Source organism: Lithobates pipiens, unplaced genomic scaffold, assembly GCF_037356315.1.
Source record: "Lithobates pipiens isolate NorthernLeopardFrog02 unplaced genomic scaffold, aLitPip1_a1.2 Scaffold_13, whole genome shotgun sequence".
In the NCBI taxonomy this organism is placed as follows: domain Eukaryota; kingdom Metazoa; phylum Chordata; class Amphibia; order Anura; family Ranidae; genus Lithobates; species Lithobates pipiens.
In genome coordinates this window covers 143502195-143522932 of record NW_027507718.1, presented here as the reverse complement: position 1 = coordinate 143522932, position 20738 = coordinate 143502195, and the positions used below count along the sequence as shown (strand labels likewise).

The window sequence follows — 20738 nt, the reverse complement described above, 5'->3', positions numbered from 1 at the left end:
TTAACTGACAATTGCGCGGTCGTGCGACGTGGCTCCCAAACAAAATTGACGTCCTTTTTTTCTCACAAATAGAGCTTTCCTTTGGTGGTATTTGATCACCCCTGCGGTTTTTATTTTTTGCGCTATAAGGCTCCATGCACACTGAAGCTCAAAAAAGCTATTTCTGGACGCCAGATTGCTGGTAGAAAACGCTGGTTGAAAAACCTGCTTTTAACAGCGTTTTATGCTAGCGTTTATGAGCGTTTTACAGCGTTAGCGTTAATGGGCGTTTTTTATAAAAATACACAGAGGACACTCCAAAAATCCCACAATGCATTGAAAAATAGAATGGTGAACACTAATGAACGAGCGTTTATGAGCGTTTACAAGCGTTTATGAGCGTTTGTCGTTTTTTGGCGCTGAAAAACGGCACTTTGAACGCGAATTTCTGGCGTTCAGAAAAAAGCCCATAAACTCCACTGCTCATTAAAGCTGAAAAACGTCCATGTGTGCATGGACACATAGGCTAACATAGAGTGGAGTTTATGGGCTTTTACAAAAAACGCCCAAACTCCAATAAACTGCAGTTTATCAGCTTCAGTGTGCATGGAGCCTAAACAAAAATAGAGGGACAATTTTGAAAAAAAAACACATTATTTTTTACTTTTTGTTATAATTAATATCCCCCAAAAATCAAAAATATATAAAAAAACATTTTTTCCCTCAGTTTAGGCTGATACGTATTCTTCTACATATTTTTGGTAAAAAAATCGCAATAAGCGATTATTGATTGGTTTGCGCAAAAGTTATAGCGTTTACAAAATAGGGGATAGTTTTATGGCATTTTTATTAATAATTTTTTTTACTAGTAATGACGGCGATCAGCGATTTTTATTGTGACTGCGACATTATGGCGGACACATCGGACATTTTTGACACATTTTTGGGACCATTGTCATTTATACAGCAATCACTGCTATACAAATACAGTGATTCCTGTGTAAATGACACTGGCAGTAAAGGGGTTAACCAGTGAGTGGCAGTGTAGGGGTTAAGTGTTCCTAGGGGCGTGTTACTAACTGTGGGGGGCTGGGCTTTGTTTTAGTGAACACTGATCTCTGCTCCAATCACATGGAGCAGAGATCAGCATCACTTGTTGCTAGGCAGAATGGGGAGATGCGGTTTACAACGGCATCTCCTCATTCAGCCGCCCTGTGAGACTCACGGGGGTCCCGCCCGGCACCAGAGTGTCCCGCCGGCGGCGCACTCTTGATGGCAGGGCGGCATTTAAAACTGGAAGTACCTTTACACCAATATGCCTGCCCGTGCCATTCTGCCAACGTACATCGGCGTGCGCCAGTCGGGAAGTGGTTAAATGTAAAATATGTAACCTCTATTAAAATGGGTCATAAAGTGAGAACATTGTATATGGCAACCATTTTAAATGTTTGTCAGAAAATACAATATCTGAGTTACAGTAAAACACTATTGATGAATTGCCTCCATTACATTTTCACATTTCTTTAGTAGTATTGTATGCACTTGTTTTAAATGTTAGAGAAAAACTAGATTAGTAAATTATAGACATGTGCATTTGTTTTCGTCCGAATGTTTTTCGTTCGAATTTCGGGTATTTTCGTTATCGTTTTAACAAACGATAACGAAAGTACAGAATCCGAAAAACAAAAGATCCGACATAAATAAATGCTTTATTTTCGTTTTTGTTGTGACAATAGTTCAATATAGATAGGAGATTCGACATGACGCTGACAATAAAAATCTGTATCTATCGAACCTGTGGTCAAATGTGCCTAACCTTAACTCTATTAGTCCAGGATTAGTCTACATAGAGAGAAAAGATTTGACATAGAGAGAAAAGATTTGACATAGAGAGAAAAGATTCGACATAGAGAGAAAAGATTTTAAAGAGAGAAAAGATTCGACATAGAGAGAAAAGATAGCTGCTGGAATTGGGTGGGGGAAGAAACCCCCATTAAAAATAATGATGATGATGAATGTTATTGTCTGACTGTAACCAAAGAGGAGGAGCAGTAAAATAGCTAGAATTAAGTACACACGTACAGCCAACTTACTTTCACTTACGATTGCTAGCAGAGAGAAACACACACACTGAATTATTTTCAAAGACAGTCAATCTTAGCTGGTCCATTTGTCAGAGAACCTGAATTATTTAACAATTACGCATAAGCACAGCAGCAGAACAATAGTGAAGCAAGCTACATTTCAACTTAACTTTTTCATAATAATCTGCTGCTATTGTGTTAGTGTTGTGAACTTGATAGTGATACTAGTGTTGCGATAGTCTCAGAGGCTGCCCATGTTGTGGGGGAGGGGGGGGGATTTATTATTATAGATTCTATATTATATTTTGAGATTCTATATAGATTCTATATACCCTATCGTGTTACCTGTCTGATCAGTGATCACTATCACCAGTCCATTTTCTGTTTGAACTATATACATTCAACATGAATGACAAAGATTCGACAAAGCACCAAAAAATATACAAACGTTGAATCTTTGGCTTATGGTGTCTGTCGAAAGTTCTAAGAAGATTCGACGGAGCAGCTAAACTATACGGAGTCATACAGTTTAGCTGCTCCGTCGAATCTTCTTTGAACATTCGACAGACACCATAAGCCTTTAATGACAGATTCGACCTTAATTAATTTGGATTTTCGGACAAATGCAATTTTTAACGGAAAACAAAATAAATAAAAACAAATTTTGGGAGTAACGAAATAAATGTATTTTTTGGACGAAAAAACAAAATTCTGAAACAAAGTATTTCAGTGTGCACATGTTACATAGTTACAAAGTTAGTAAGGTTAAATAAAGACACCAGTCCATCCAGTTCAACCTGAGTGAGTGTCTACAATTGCCCCTATCCCTTTACATTGCACACTCACATCGGTACCTACCCTCAAGGAGCCCACAATCCAAGGTCCCCATTCATATACTAAGGCCAGTTTTGGACAGAAGCCAATTAACCTACCTGCATGTCTTTGGAGTGTGGGAGGAAACCAGAGTACGCAGAGGAAACCCATGCAGGCACAGGGAGAACATGCAAACTCCAGGCAGGTAGTGTCGTGGTTGGGATTTGAGCCAGCGACCCTTTTTACTGCTAGGTAAGAGTGCTAACCACTACACCACTGTGCCGCCCTAACATGTCTAGTAAATTACGAGAGATTTCAGAACACCATATTTTAGATGACACTTTTCATATTTTTTATGGGACAATTTTGCTGAATAACTGTTAAAACACTTCTAAGAATACAATTTTATCCCCTTTTTATTAGTTGTATTATTTTCATTTCACTATGTTTAATGAAAGAAGCCACCTACAAATGATTACACTTTAATAAATAGTTATAGAGAACCTTTGAGAAATTTGCTGACTTAATGGTGCGAGCTCTGCAGCTGATATCCTGCTCTTGGCCTCACTATCTTGTACTTTTGGCCTTTCTCAACCAGGGTCTGGGGAAATGCAATGGTTCCTTCAAAAGAGAGAACAGTGGCAATCTGTTCTCCTGCTTACAATGACCACCATTGTAAGGGGGCACTACATTTTCACTGTCTGTGTTTCTTTTTTGGGTATTATTATGCATTTCATTTTCTGAATAAAAACAAAACACATTCTTTATCCTATTATTTAAATCTGTGTACAACCTACTGATCATACTAATGTACCATGTAGATCTAAAAGTTTTAGTTTACTGAGATCTCAAAACAATTTCAAGGGTTTCTACATGGTAAAAGAAATTCTGATCTAGTATGTGACTGATCTAAAGCAAATTTTCACTCAGCACCTGTATGTCTGAATATAGGGAAGCTAGGATGCACAGTTTAAAATAGCCAGCAATCGCAGCTCCTGTATTTTTGGCCTCATAAATTCACTTTTAGCCCTAAGTGTGGCTTACAGTCCTTCAGTTTTGGCTAAAGCCCCAGTTTATGTAGTTGTCAGATAGGCTGCCAAGTCTTGTCTATAGTCTGAATGTGCTCCTTGGCTTTCATGCGAAGTGCAGCAATGCTGGAGCTTCGGTCCAACTCCTCCATAGGAAACTTGTCAACAAAGCCACCCATGCATTGGTAGGGACCACTGCTGAGAGGCTGTATAGATGTCATTGTAGGTGCACTGTTGAGGAAAGTGTGACCAGTGTAATGAGACTGAAGATTTTGAGAAGGAGCCATAAATCCTGGTATGCCGTGCACACTGCTGGCTGTAGAAATGGGGGAGGTGAGCCATGGATCGAGAGGTAAAGAAGAGCTTAGTGGCCCAACATTGGTGGTTATTGGTGTCCGTGAAAATGAGAGCAGTGGGGAATCATGAAGTTTGGCAGAAGAAGACTCTAACTTCTCCTGACGCCTCCATTTTGCCCTTCGGTTCTGGAACCAAACCTGTGTGAAAAATAATTATGCTTATTAGTAAAAATCAGAGGTTGTATTTTAGAATCAAGTACAGCAACAGGTGTCGAGAGAGAGCGAGAAATCTCTAGCATTAGGATAAGAGCAATTAACATTCCTAAAGACAGCTTCTAGATAATAAGGATCCCATTAAAGGCTCAAGGTGGCCACAAATTGGATATTTCAGTTTATGGATTAGTAGGGAGTGCATAGTAAAGAATGCAGCGTAATAAAATGTCATGGTGGTGGTTAACTGAGCTTGGATTTATATTATGGTAATTATCCACCAAGATCATATTTAGAGCAAATAATGTAAAAAGTCACAGAACACTATGGACCTTCAAGATAAACTTTGCGTTTCCCAATTATCTACTCTATCAGGAGGTATGAGTCTATTCTGTTTCATTTCAGTGTCGCTAGACTCTTCAAGCACAGCTTGCACATATATTCCCAAACTTCCCTACAGAAGTAGAAGAGTAATGACAGCAAAGGGAATAATAATTATAAGCGAATCATATATTTATCAATTGTACTTCTGTGATTTGGGTGGTCTGTGTATTCTTATTCTTATCTTTATTCTTAAAATGTATTATAATTATAGCACTGCATTTTTTCCTATTTTCCTGAATAATTACCGCTTTTTGAAATTAGTCATTGTATTTTGCCAATCCATAATAAATATACCAGTATTGCTCTACAACCTAAATCTAGTATAACCAATTAGGTTGCTAAAAATCTTGTCAAATGATGCCTAGCATTGCGGCATCACATACCTCCAAGTCATGGGGTCTGTTTTGTAAGATGCCATGACTGTACTATTATGATGAATAACTTTAAACTAAGTAAGTAATTTATTAAAAACCACATTACCCTTCCCTTTCTACCCCTTTAACCTAAATTAACCTAGAAGCACGCTGCTCAGCTGTTTACTTATTTTACCATGCCTTCTCTGCTGTTTATCTCCTACCAGCTAATATAACATCTTCTTTAGTGCTGGCCACGCTTACACATCGATCCCTAGTGCTGTAATCTGAGGCTTGGAGTTAGGCCCCTTTTAAGGCTATGGGGGCTCACTGCGCAGGCATGGCCAGCACCAAAGAAGATTTCCCATCGAAGGATAGAAACAGCTGAGGAGGCTTGCAGCTGTCATGTTGAAGTAAATAAGCTTGTTTTGGGATTTTCAGGCTCACTTAGGTTACATTAGGTACCGTAAACAAATGTAGATTTTCCTAAAAGAGAGCTTGCCCTTTTAAGTGGGTTATCTCTGTTTGAAATATTTTCTGAAACAATGGAAAACACCAGAACCTTTTTTTATTATCTATTTAAAAGGCAATGCTGCCCACTGATTGAAGAGATGTATCTTGGGCCCAGAAGTGGATCTGTTGGATATCTGCAAAAATAATCACTTCTTCCCAAAAGGGAGCAGAGGTCCCACTCTACAGCTTGGCAGGAGACAGGCTTTTCTACTGAAGCTGTGGCTGATTTTTAAGGAAAACAAACGATAAGACTTTGCACACATTATGTTTAGATGCACTTGAAATATGTTTAGTTATATTTGAATATTCAATTAGGCTTATTCCAATTGTAAAGTTTAAGCATGCTTCAAGCCCCAAAAAGCTTAATCTCAGTACACAGGCCCTATATAGCAGTGATCATCAACCCTGTCCTCAGGGCCCACTGACAGGCCAGGTTTGCAAGATAAGTGAAATACATCACAGGTGATATAATTTGCTGCTCAGTGATTTCAGCATTCTAGTCTGTATCTCCCCAAGGTAATACATAAAACATGGCCTGTTAGTGGGCCCTGATGACAGGGTTGATGACCACTGCTATATATGATGCTCTGTTGTTCCACAGAGTTGCTCCTCCTCCCTCACATTTGCTGGAATTCCCGGTTAGCGTAACCACAGCCCAGAGTTGCTGTGTAAACTCAGCAGCTATCACAACAGCTGCTGTCAATAAACAAACTTTCTATCACTGTGTTTATAAACACTGCTCACACTGAGATTCTAAGTAGTATTACTACATTTGTATTTACTTTGTTTCAGTCATATGCATATCAAAAGTGAGCTTTGATCAACATATAATGTCAGTTAAATCTGTACTAAACTCAGAAACAAAAAGTTAAATGTGGTGGCTGCATTAGTAAATTAATACACTTTCAATATTAAACTGGCCATGCATGGATCGAAATTTGGGTGGTTCAGCAGGGAATACAGATCGACTTCTTTATAACTGCCCTGTCGTTTTTTTCTGCTCGATCAGTGTATTCTGGTAGCAGGGAAGTCCCACCGCTCTCAAAATACTATAGCTTAGTGGGATGGATGGGGGAATCAAGTCAGTTTTTTAATTCAACCCACTAGTTGAATGAAAAAAATGATTCATCTGTGGGCTGCTTTACAGTGTTACCCCTCTGGATAAAGAAGCAATAGAGATACCCTTGAGCAGCAGCACTGTCAATCTGGGAAAAGGGTAGTGGTCCATGCACTAGCAAATTTAGATGGACAAAGTAGAACTCTAGCAAACATTTTTTAAGCAGTTTTAGTAACAGTTGTTTTTCCTTTTTAGGATTGACATAAATGAAAAAAACCCTGTCAGTGTTAGTTTTTTTTCTCAACCCTCTAATCTCTCCTGGACAGTTGTCTTTTAACAGAAATTGAAAAATACCAGACTTACTGGCTAAATCACAATATGTAAATAAAGGGGAAAAGAAAGTCTAAAAAATAAAATAAAAAATGTAATTAATTTTGTTTCTTCTTCTTTTAGTGTTGCGTTAAATAAAAGCCTTTTCAATTTTTATGTTTTTCAAATTTGTGATTACATTTGTTACATTTTTATTTCTATGGATTATATACAAAAATATTTTCTCCAAGACAATATTACCAAAATAAATCCTTGTTGTTCTAAAAAAAAGGTTATTGCCAAATAAACAGTTCCATACCAAAATTTGAAAAAGTGCTCTGGTCCATACGGGGTGTAGAGGTGTGAGTGCCTAATGTATCAGTATTAATAATTGGACATTTATTATGTTTTAAGGCCAAGCTCCAAGAGCTGTAAATTAAAGAGAAAAAAAAACACAGGATACAAAAACCAGCAAAAAAAAAAACAGGACAAGCATGATGGAATAGGATGTGGATCTAAATATAAAGTATAACATTGCAGATCTGGATGTGGTTGAAATTTACGATGAACATGTATTATAAATACAAAAAAAAAGTAATAAGGCTAGTTTATAAAAGTTGTACTCCAAATTGAGCTTATTGCACTTGCAGTGAATTTAACCATCCTCCTTTTTTGTTAGTCTCACCTGTACCCGAACCTCTGGTAGGCTAACTTTCATGGCAAGCTCTTCTCGGCTATATACATCCGGATAGTGGGAACGCTCAAATGCTCTTTCTAATTCATGCAATTGATAGGTAGTGAAGGTTGTTCTGTTTCTGCGATGTTTCTTTTTTGGAATTTCATCTTCTTCTCCTTCTGCAGGACATGATGATGGTGTATTGTCCCCTCTTAGATCACTCAGATCTCCTTCACATTTGTCCAGAAACATCCTAGAAATTTGGAAGAATAAGGTATGGCCAATAACGTATACAGATTTTGATAGAGAAAAGTAACAATTGGCACGAAAAACAATATACAGAAGGATGTACAAGCAAGCAGGAGTGGAAAATAGGGTGGTGGAGCAGGAACTTACTCATAAAGTACTTTCTATTGTAGGATATCTTCACTTTGAATGAAGGAGCAACGGAGACACTTTGGACAGCAGAAATGTCATTATGGGAAAGAGTAGTGTCAGATGCGCAAGCATATTTATTGGGCTTAACTAACAAATTAAATCTGAACTCCAGCTAACACTTTTTAATCAGTAAGGGTTCACTTTTCCTCCTTACTGGATGCCGGATGGCATCCAATAATTAAGGGGTCCTCTTTCCCAGGTGAACAAGCACCTATTATCGCAGTGGTGCGTGGTTAAGGAGTGTGTGATAACACCTGAAGAAAACTTGTGACAGTGTGGAGCACATGAGTACAAATATTGAAGTACTATTGAGTATATTATGAATGTTTTTTTTTTTTTTCATGGACATTGTATTTTTTTGATGCTGTTAATAATGTTTTTATGCTTATGATTTGATGTGAGCACTGATTGGTTTGACATGGAGGACACCAAGGTTGTACAGTTTTTTTCACTGCTGCATTAATCCATCAGTGCTGTTGTTTTTTATATTTGTGATTTCGGAGCTTTTGCATGTCCATTATATAATGTTTTCCTTTGTGCTGCATTTATTTCAATTGTTGCATGTATGTTTGATGGTGGGAATAAATTTTTAGTGCTGCCTTGCACGCTTATTATGTCATGTTTTAATTTTTGAAGTGATGCACTTGTTACATTTATTGTATGAATGGTGAGTTTGTGTTCATTTATGTAAATCCTTTGTCCCAAAGGGGAAAAAAGCTGTAAGGCTCCTTTCACACGATAAGCCTGCTCGGATCTGCCTGGGTCCGTTTTTCAGGTGGTTCCAAGTGGACCACCCATTAACTCCTATGGGCAAGCTAATGTTAGTGGAGATGTGTCCGCTGACACCTGCCTGCCATCCAATCTGCTCAAGACAGACGTATGGCAATACATTCGCCATCCATCTATTGGATCTGATAAAAACAGACATGCTGTCCATTTTCATCCGATTTACCCATATAAATCAGCGGGGCACTAACAGGTTCCTCCATGCTCAGTGAGCACAGAGGGACCTGTCATCCACTGGCTCAGCGGGGATCAATGGAGCGATCTCCCGCTGAGCTACCGGAGCCCGCTGAGCGGGGCCGTTCCATGTGAAAGGGACCTTAGCAACAATACCTTCCCTTTGGGAGTATTAAAGTATTCTGAATCTGAATTAAGATCCTGAGAGCTGCTGCTTCCTCTACAGAATGACAGACTGGATGTATCCGAGGGGGAAGCAGTGAAGGATAACTAACGCTTCTGGGTTACTTGTGTTGGGTGACCTCCAATAATTAAGGGGTCCTCTTTTTCCAGGTGAACAGGCACCTATTATTACAGTGGTGTGTGGTTAAGGAGTATGTGTACACACATGAAGATACCTTGTGATGATGTAGAGCACAATCTTGAAGTATTATTTGACACATTATGAATGTTTTATTTGAATGGACATTGTTTTTTTTTTTTATACTGTTAATAACATTTGTATGCCTATATGTGATATGATATGAGCACTGGTTGGTTTGACACCAAGGTTGCACAGTTTTTTTTCACTATTGCATTCATTTATTAGTGCTGTGGTTTTTAATGGTTGTGATTTTGAAGCTGTTGCACATCAATTATATAATGCTTTTTTTTAAATGCAGCACTTAATTTATTTGTTGCATGTATATTTGATGGTGGGAACCCCTTTTTAGTGCTGGCTTGCACATTTATTATATCATGTTTTTGTTTCTAAGCACTGCACTTATTTCAATTATTGCATGTGTTTGATGGTTAGAACCACTATTTAATATGTCCCTAGTAGGTAGGGGCATACAGTGCCTGGAGGTTGTTTGCGTATTTAAAATCTGACCATTGTAAGCAACCTATATATAAATGGTTTGTCTTAACCCTCTGACTGCCACCTTTGCTGGACCACTTGGTCTGGTACAGGGCGTTCAACAGGTTAAAATAAAGACAAAAACCTAAATAAAAAAAACTAATGAGGCTACCACATCTAACTAAGAATTGGTAAATTTCATTATAATACAGTGTGAAATTGTGATTATACTCTTCTATTTATCCTCCTCTACCCCCCCCCCCCCCCCCCCAGCACAAAATCACAAGCACTTAGAATTTTTGTTCTCTCTGTCTAATTGTAACTTTCTATTTTGTTTTATACTTAAAGCAGCAAGACAACAGTCACATGCAATAAACTTGACATTCTTACCCTTGTATTGTCAAGCATTAACCCTGGCACAGCAAAGACACTAACAATGAAAACATGTTCATGGATGACTGACTAGCACTCTAGTTGACATTTTACCAATATAAGGACTTCTTGACAAACATGAGCTACATGAGCTCTACACTAGCTATGTGAACTTTATCTTCTCACCACAGTTTCTATCACCCTTTCTGCACATTTTACTGGAAATAATTGACATACAAAATAGCTTCAGTACATAACCTAGTGTGTCTGCACAAACCCTTCCCCTAACATCCTTCACTCCCTAAATTCTCTCTTCTCTGATTTCCAAGTGCATTTCCCCCCTTTCTGTTCAAATTTTTTTTTCTTATTTCTTGTCTCTTTGCTCATCTGTCATTCCTGCCTTAAAGTGAACCTACGGAAAAAAAAACATGGCTGACATACACTGAAGAGGAAACATCTCCAAGTTCCTGAAAACTAGCTTTGTTTTCCTATAGAGTACTAATTTAACAATTTCAGCATTCTCCCTAAACATTTTTTTCCCGAGATGGCTTGAAGGATTAAAGTGGTACCCAAAACTGAGATTTTGCAAATGATAGAACTATTCTAACAGGTATACACATCTAAAAGTTAAAAATAAAAACCATGTTAATACAACAGCATGACATGTGGTAACATTTAATCGTGCACGATTGTATCTCCTGTATCTTGGGGCACACTGGTTACATCTTGTTTGATGTGGTTAGATTATTTCACACTGATTTTCAAACAAATATCACACTTCCCTGATAGTGATTTTAAAAAAAATATTTTTAAATACCCTATTGGAATACTACTCTAAAGCACCAACAAAAATAAAAATAAAACATAATTTCTTTGTTGGATTTATATATAAAGCAGCATGAAAATCAATATAGAATAATTTATGCCTGGTTAGTTATATAATGCACTATAGTTGTCACAGATGCTGGTTTTAATAATGTCTATATAGTATCACACCATTTAAAATCTAATAAATTGTCATAGGGTGTCATTTTAAATTTCTCTATTCAGGGACTTGCATCATACATTTTCTGTGCTCCTTACTGCTATATTTACATCTTATATACTGAAAAAAAAAACCTCTTTACATTGTAGAGGTGATTTTTCATAATGCACAGATTGGTATTTTCCTTTTTTCAAATGTCTTGATCAATACAATATACAGATGCAGTAATTCTATAAGGACATAGTCTAACCATAAGTGGGTTCATTTTTGGGAAGATTTGACAAATATTTAAAGAATATAGAAATTATGGAACATTTTGTCATCTTTTCATTAAACTTGCACAGTTTTGAAGCGATGGCTCATTCTTTTCAGCCATTTGTGCTTTAATTAGTAGCATATACTGTATATGTGAGGATATATTTGCCTGGTATGCTAAAAGATTACATTACAACTTTTTTCTGCATATAATGATTTCCCAGTTGTAAAATCATTCAGCCCACATTTTCTTTTGTTGTCTACTGTCATTAGTGGTTTGGAACCTTGAATGTTTTAATGTTGTTGAATATTTAAAGAAATGTCATCTAAACCTTGTCAAAACTTCCTATAAACCACACTGTGTATGGTCAGCATTATGGCTTATACCAAAAATATTCAGTTGGCTTTTTGTATAATTTAATATGTTAGAGTTCTTTCACTCTAGATTTGTTTTCATACATTTTGCTCATTTTTCCAGAGCAAGGAAAATGTCATGTATTTGTCCAATTTCTTAACACCATTGTCCTGTGTTAAGAATGTTGTAATATAGTCAACCATATCACTTTTAGATTGCATTGGTGTATTATCACATTTAGGTCAGTTGAAGGGTGTCCTTTGTGATATGTGACAAATGCCAAACATGAATGCATGTGAAGGAAATGTAGCCTTAAAATAACTGCCTTAATTATTATGTGTTTATGCTTTGGTAAGGTTACCTGGCAGGGTCTCTTCCAGTCGCACTTAACTGCAAGCAAACAAGTGGATCAGCCTTAACGTAAACCACAGCAGGCTTTGGAGACTTAAGCGATGGTAGCTATTGAGGAGGGGGGCTCCAGCCAGGAACACGGTTATGTAGAGGGAATACTGGTAAAACTTCACAGATGTCCACAAGACTGAATGGAGATTCAGCAGGCACAAGGGATTTCAATACTTTATTAAAGGATCTCCTCCCCCTCTTAATAGTAGTAGGCAGGGGTCAGGGGATGAAGAGGATGACATGCAAGTGTAATGGACTGATGGATTAGTTTTTTAACTTTGCTTGTTTTGAAGACATTGTATGTAGTGCCTATTCTTTTAACATGATAAATTTGTTTAATGAATAAATATGCTTATTGGGTTTCTAATGTATTTACAGAATTTAGGTTACAAACCGAATTAAAATAAGAATGCTACAGAATAGCAGAATATACAATATATACGCAGACATACAGTACATATGTGTGTTAAACTCGGGAACTGTGGACTTGTGCAAATTGTCCTGAATAATAAATTCTCAAATTTTGTGAGTTGTGATATCACAGAGAAAGCACAATCAAACTACCAATGCAGCTGTCTTTTACTTCGAACAATAAAACACCTGTATTTGCAGTAAAAACAGCAGAATTAAGGCTCTGTCACACACCCTCCATTTTTCAGAATGTCGCTGTTTTTCACACAAGTAGAATGCATGGACAAACAAAAATGCATTGCGTGTATGTGTGTATACAAGCGATAAGAGTGGACAGCACAATATTTATATACAGAGTGTGGTGCATGTCAAACAGGATCTGCCCAATCAGAAAATGCAAGTTCAGGTTTGCAGCACCATCGTGAGTTTATTGTCAAATTGTACACAGTTCAATATGTAGAACCTACATGCACAATGTGCTCGGGGATTGCTCCTTTCAAGCTTGCACAGTGGGGTTCTCAGACAAGATGCATTCTGGCAGAAAGGTCTCTTGCCAAAACAAATAGCTTCCAGGGGCTATAAGACCAACCCTAACCTGACCTACCTGCCTGCACAGAAACTTTTCCCTATGCTGAACCTAGCTATCCCTTACTAGTGGGTGTCTCTTTCTCTCTTTTTAACTCTCTCTCTCTCTCCTTGTTTCCACACCCCAAACTGCAGGGCCCACCATAATGACCCATAAGGGGGTAACATGCAATAAAATGTAATTTATTTTATTATGCATTATTCTAAAAAATTATTGGTAGTGGAATGCCTACACATGTTAAGCATTTTCAGTAGCACCCCAAATACACCTTACCAGCACACCACAAACCATGGCAATGCCCCTTGTGCATTGTGGCGTGGTTAACTGGTCTGTGCCGATAACTTGGATTATAGGTTTTTCATGCTGATTTATACGGTATGTCAAATAGAGGTGTTTTGTTAACATTATGGTTTACCATTGTGCATTTAAGAGATGGTGCATTGTTGAATGTGAGTGTATTTTTAATAAATGTGGTTTTAAAAACTGGAAAACACTATGTGGTATGTCACTGCTTGTCTTGAGTGATCATCCGTGTCTTTATGGACCTTGTTTGTGCACTGGTGTGCAGTCATTATGGAACAGGAAGGGGCCATCCCCAAACTGTTCCCACAAAGTTGGGAGCATTAAATTGTCCAAAATGTCTTGGTATGCTGAGGCCTTAAGAGTTCCCTTCACTGGAACTAAGTGGCCAGACCCAACCCCACACCATAATTCCCCCTTCACCAAATGATTTGGACCAGTGCATAAAGGAAGGTCCATAAAGACATGGATGAGTGAGTTTGGGGTGGAAGAACTGCACAAAGTCCTGACCTCAACCCGATAAAACACCTTTGGGATGAATTAGATCGGAGATTGCAAGTCAGGCCTTCTCATCCACTTCAGTATCCCAACAGGGAGCCAAGGAGCTAAAATAATTATAAAAATCACACTGACCTGCTGCTCCTGCACTCAAATGACCAAATGAGAAGCAGATGCGTATTTCTGGTGATTTTTTCCTTCAGATTTACCAAAACCGTATAATATGAGATCAAACCTTAGGAGTTTCAATTTGTATGCAATCAGACAGGCCCTTGCACTACATGGTATTGGTAAATTTGAAAGAATTTCAAAAAATCTGCAGAAAATCTGATAGTGTGTATGGGGCTTTGCAGCAATACCAGCTTCAACTCTTCTAGGTAGGCTGTTCACAAGGTTTAGTAGTGTGTCTATAGGAATGTTTGACCATTCTTTCTGAAGTGCCTTTGTGAGGTCAGGCAGTGATGTGGATAAAAACAACAGAATTGGGAAGCACAGATCCAGGAGGTGGCGAGATCCAGGAGGTGGCAAGGGATCAATTTGAGATGGAATCCATGTGTAATTTTAAACAGTTTATTGCTGATAAAACATGTAACCAATACAGTACAAATGGGAAAAATCGTCAGAATGGCCAAATTCCCTGTGATAGTGAGTTTGGCCATAATAAAATAAATGCCATTTTATTGCACGCTACCACATTGTATAGGTGTAATTTTTGCTGGCTATTAACATAATACGACCCAACTTTGAAACTGTGTTGGAACAACCAATTTTTTTCAAAGTGGTTGGAACTAATGGAAACAATGTCAAGTAGATGGTTTTTAAAGGTTAGGAAAAGCCTCCAGGATAAGTGCATATAAATGCCATTCACAGGTCTGAAGGCTTTAAGCTAGCTGAAAGAATGTTATTATATCTAGATCTTATATAATGTACACTTTGCAAAATACTGGGATAACAGGGGACACTGATATTTGTATTTCTGTTTAAACTGTCTCAGAAAGAAAGGGGAAAAAAAGAAATAACAAAATACATTTTTTACTTGCACAACTGCATGATTCCTTTATCCATTGTTGGAACTTTCAAAACACAGAATTGGTTGTTCAAACTGACAGCCCAGTCCTGCAGTTTACAGCAAGAGCTGTTCTTCAATATACATCTGTGGGACTTTGCTGTAAATTTGACAGCTAGTGCAAGTGTTGTGCAAGTGTTGTGTATTAGGAGCTACAATTAATGCTCAGGTCCTGGTGTAATCGATGGGGCTTGGCAGTCGGTGCTACTGAGAAAAAGAGCAGGGCTCAGTTGTCAAACTGACTGTTCATCCCTGCAGATTAAATCTGCCTGTAAAAACTGTAAAAACAACCAGATATAATTTTTTTACCCTTGCAAGGTATTCAATTTTAATACTTTAATACCCATATTCATAGGTGTGTGCAGCCTATTGCATTAGGCCCCTTTCTAGCGGGACGGATCCATAATAATCCGCTCCGTGATGATCAGCTTGCTCAGCGAGGATCGCTCTGTTTATCCCCGCTGAGCCAGAGGATGACAGGGCGGTCCCTGCACACTGTGCAGGAACCGCCCTGTCAGATCTCTGCTCTCCTCTATGGGGGATCGGATGAACAAGGACCGTCTGTCAGTGTTCATACGATCCGCTCTGCAGATGGATAGAAAAATAGGATTTTCCTCTGTCAGCAGAATCGGACCATTGCGGAGACGGTTAATATTGGGTGTCTGCGGATGTTCATCCGCAGACACCCGCTATCCCATAGGAATGCATGTATATCCGTATTTCATCTGCAAACGGATGGATGAAATATGGACATATGGTCCACATGTATGAAAGGGGCCTTAGGGTATGACTGCTGGTGATTGCTGGTTTGCATTTTTAGGTTCTTTTTGGGGCTTTTCTTTGTAGTTTTTTAACACCTTTTTTCTGACACCTTTTAAACTGTTTTTTTTCCCTTGCTTCCTTCAGCCTACTAATTAAGAGGAGTGGTTAATTGGTCACAGGTGCTTGAGGCCTATATAACCTTGTGTAGAGCACATGTGAAATTGCCAAACTGCTGGTTGGAAGCTAAACAGTGGGGGACCTTGAGTGGAAAGTGAACAAGTCTTGCTTTTGACTGCTGGTGATTGCTGGTTTGCATTTTTAGGGGCCTTTCTTGTAGCTTTTTAACACCTTTTTTTTTTACACCTTTTAAACAGTTTTTTTTTCCTTGCTTCCTTCAGTCTACTAATTAAGGGGAGTGGTTAATTGGTCACAGGTGCTTGAGGCCTATATAACATTTTGTCGAACTCATTGTGAGCTTGCTCCCCTTTTAGTCTGCTGGAACTCTGTCCAAGTGGAACTGGTCTAAGTGGTGAGTTAAAACCAGGAGTTTAAAACAGGAGGTTATAACAGGGGTCATAGTACCTGTGTAGTGTGAGTACCTGAGTGTTGTCTGAGTAGTGAGTCTGGATCGTTAGTATTGGGTATTGTGGATGCACGCTGGTTTGTGAGTACCTGTGTATTGCCTTGTTGAGTACCTGTGTACTGACTTGATCAGTATTGGTGTCAGGAAGCTAGTTGTTAGGTAATTTTGGTATAATCTCTAATCCTCATTAAATTAATAGGTACGATGCCTGGCGGGTGTGGAGAGGCTACTCGGTGTACATCTTGCGGCATGTATGCGTTCCTTGATCATCTGATCGAGGACGAATACTGCTGTGCAAAATGTAGGCACATTGTTTCCCTGGAAGCCCAGGTTCTGAATCTGGGGAAGCAAATGTCAATACTGAGAAGACCCTCCACACTAAAGGAGAGCCAGGAATGTACATGGCATGTGCCGGCAGGGGCCAGCACAGAGGTGGCTGGAGACAAAGAGGTGCAGGCACTAGAAAATAGTAGATGGGTGACAGTCAGCAAGGGTAGAGGGGGAAGTGCCAGGGAGGCTGATCCAGGGCTGGAGCATCCCAATAAGTATGCTCCATTGAGTGACATTGGTGATCCCAGTCAGGGACCAGCACTGCTTGAGCTGAGGGACTCTCCTAGCTGCCAGGGGAAGAACTTCTCCAGTGAGAGTGGAGGGGGGGGGGGAGCGAAGGGAAAGGAAAGACGGATTCTGGTGGTAGGGGACTCAATTCTTAGAAGGACAGAGAGGGCAATATGTTACAAAGACCTGAAGGGCCGAACTGTATGTTGTCTACCGGGCTCTCTGGTTCGGCACATCATGGATCTGGTGGACAGATTACTGGGAGGGGCTGGGGAAGACTCAGCTGTCATGGTGCACGTTGGCACCAATGACAAAGTCAGAGGAAGATGGAGTGTCCTAAAGAACGATTTTAGGGACTTCGGAGCTAAATTGAGGAAAAGGACCTCCAAGGTAGTATTCTCACTAATACTACCGGTACATCGAGCCACACCAGAAAGGCAGAGGGAGATTAGGGAGATTAGGGAAGTAAACAAGTGGCTGAAGAGCTGGTGTAGTAAGGAGGGGTTTGGGTTCCCGGAGGACTGGGATGACTTCTCAGTCGATAACCGGTACTATAGAAGGGACGGACTGTACTTAAAGGAGGAGGGTGCAGATCAGCTGGGAATAAGGATGGCCAAAAAGTTAGAGGGTTTTTTAAACTAAACGATGGGGGGGAGGGTCCAGAGATAGAGCTAGTCAGTGTGGAACACATTCCAGAGGGTAATATTATGCCGTGTACACACGTAGCAGACTATCTGGCGGACTTTTCGCCGGACTGTCCGCCGGACTTTCTGAACGAGTTACCTGCCCACACACGGTACTTTTGTGATGGACTAATACGGCGTACTAAGTCCGCCGGACTATCCACCGTACTTTTGAAATGAACGGACTCTCCCACACACGCGGAGGAAAGTCCACTCATTTTGAGCGCGTCTTCAGGTAGCTGGAGGCGTCACTGGCCCCGTCACCTGGTATGGACTTAAAGGGGAATCCCTACGCCGAAAAATCGGCGTGGGGGTCCCCCCTAGATCCATATCAGACCCTTATCCGAGCACGCTACCCCGCCAGCCAGGAAAGGGGGTCGGGACGAACGAGCGCCCCCCCCCCCCTCTGAGCCATAGCAGGCCGCGTGCCCTCAACATGGGGGGTGCAATGGGGAGGGGGGGCCGCACGCCCCCCCACCCCAAAGCACCTTGTCCCCATGTTGTTGAGGACAAGGGCCTCTTCCCAACAACCCTGGCCGTTGGTTGTCGGGGTCTGCGGGTGGGTCGTCTCGCCGGACTTCGGGGGTCTTGTCCCCCTCTTCGGGGGTCTTGTCCCCCTCTTCGGTCTTCTGTCGCCGCTGCCGCTGTCGCCGTCTTCTGTTCTTCTGTTCTTCTCTTCTGGAGATGTTGCCTCGTCGCTGTCTCCAGTCACAATGGTAGGGACGCGGCACGCGGCAACTTATATAGGGACATCACCGGATGATGTCCCCGCCCATTATGATGTCACAGTCCCAGAGGATGCATATGTAAAAAGGAAATCAAGGATACAAAAATGCAAAACGAAAGACAGATTGCAAGATATTAGGACAAACCCCCAAAAATTCTTCAAATATATTAATAGTAAAAAGGTTAAGTCTGAGCATGTAGGCCCTTTACAAAATAATCTAGAGTGAGTGACTAGGGACAAAGAAAAGGCTAATTTATTAAATACTTTCTTCAGCTCTGTGTATACAAAGGAGCATGGGGGAGCTCATGTCCATAATGGGGGTGGTAGTGACACAGCCCCAAATCCACAATGGCTCAAAAGTGATATGGTCCAGAAATATTTGGACAGAATAAAGGTGGATAAAGCACCTGGACCTGATGGCATCCACCCACAGATCCTAAAAGAATTGAGCTCTGTAATTTCAAAGCCATTTTATCCAATTTTTAGGGACTCATTAATGACAGGAAATGGTATCACTGGATTGGCGCAGGGCCAATGTGGTGCCTATATTTAAAAAGGGAACAAAGTCTTTACCAAGTAACTATAGACATGTTAGTTTAATTTCTATAGTTGGGAAGATACTGGAGAGATTAATATTAGACCACATAGACGAGTTCTTCCAAGAAAAAAATATTTTAAGCTACAGACAGCATGGATTCATAAAAGACAGAAGTTGTCAGACAAACCTGATTTATTTTTATGAGGAGAGAGTAAAACCTTGGACAGCAAAAAAGCATTCGATACAGTTCCGCACACACGACTCATGTCTAAGGTAAAGTCTACAGGTTTGGAAATATCAGTTTGTAAATGGATAGAAAACTGGCTAAAAGACAGAATTCAGAGAGTAGTGGTTAATGATTCTTACTCTGAATGGTCTAAGGTTATCAGTGGTGTACCCCAAGGTTCAGCGCTGGGACCCTTACTTTTTAATATCTTTATAAATGATATAGGGTCTGGGATCAAAAGTAACATTTCTGTCTTTGCAGATGACACCAAGCTATGCAGTGGAATAACGTCCTTACAGGATGTCTCCAATTTACAAGCCGACCTCAATGCTCTGTCTAATTGGGCGACTATGTGGCAGATGAGGTTTAATGTTGATAAATGTAAAGTTATGCACTTGGGGGCTAAGAATATGCATGCATCATACATACTAGGGGGAGTACAACTGGGGGGATCCATAGTGAAGAATGATCTGGGGGTTTTGGTAGATAATTTTGGTAGCTCAATAATAGCATGCAATGCCAAGCTGCGGTTTCCAAAGCGAGCAAAGTCCTTTCTTGTATTAAGAGAGGTATGGACTCCAGAAAGAGAGATATAATTTTGCCCCTGTTCAAATCATTAGTAAGACCTCATCTAGAATATACAGTTCAGTTTTGGGCACCAGTTCTCAAAAAGGATATTGGGGAACTGGAGAAAGTGCAGAGAATGGCAACCAAACTGATAAGAGGCATGGAGGAGCTCAGCTATCAGGAAAGATTAGATGAACTGAATTTATTCACTCTTGATAAGAGGAGATTAACCAGTTGCCGACCGCCGCACGCCGATGTACGTCGGCAGAATGGCACGGGCAGGCATAAGGACATACATGTACGTCCCTTGCCTCCCGCGGGTCGGGGGCCCGATCGGGGGCCCCCGCCCGGTGCCTGCGGCGGTCGGTATTCGTTCGGGAGCGATCCCGGACGAGGGGACGGCCATTCATTCATGGCCACCCCCTCGCGATCGCTCCCGACGAATAGAAATCCCCGGTGACATCACTTCCTCTCCTGTAATGTAAACACAGGAGAGGAAGTGATGTATTCTCTCCTCCGTGTCGGTAGTTTTCGTTCCGACACGGAGGAGAGCGGATCGGTGAGTTGCACCAACACTCTACACACACAGTAGAACATGCCAGGCACACTCACACCCCCCCTTTACCCCCCGATCACCCCCCCAATTACCCCTGCCCCCCAGTCACAGTGACACCAATGTCATTTTTTATATTTTTTTTGCATTGGTGTCATTTGTGACTGTAATAACTGTTAGGGCAGTTAGGGTTAGCCCCCTTTAGTTCTAATGTACCCCCCTAACCCCCCCAATAAAGGTTTAACCCCGTGATCACCCCCCGTCGCCAGTGTCACTAAGGCTGGGTTCACATTGCAGCGGTTTATGAGAACGAATGTGATTCGCACCGCACTGCAGTGCAAATCACATCCGATCTCTGTGCGATTCGAGTTCA

General features: G+C 40.4%; 1 protein-coding gene across 1 annotated transcript; it reads right to left on the bottom strand.

Moving 5' to 3' along the window:
- Nucleotides 1-2725: 2725 nt before the first annotated feature.
- Nucleotides 2726-12438, bottom strand: RAX2 (retina and anterior neural fold homeobox 2). The gene is made up of 3 exons (XM_077475666.1): nucleotides 12267-12438; nucleotides 7712-7955; nucleotides 2726-4398 (listed from the first exon to the last, which is right to left on the bottom strand). The coding sequence occupies exons 2-3, from the start codon at nucleotides 7952-7954 to the stop codon at nucleotides 3961-3963; spliced, it is 681 nt and encodes a 226-aa protein (XP_077331792.1). The 5' UTR covers nucleotide 7955; nucleotides 12267-12438; the 3' UTR covers nucleotides 2726-3960.
- Nucleotides 12439-20738: the final 8300 nt, after the last annotated feature.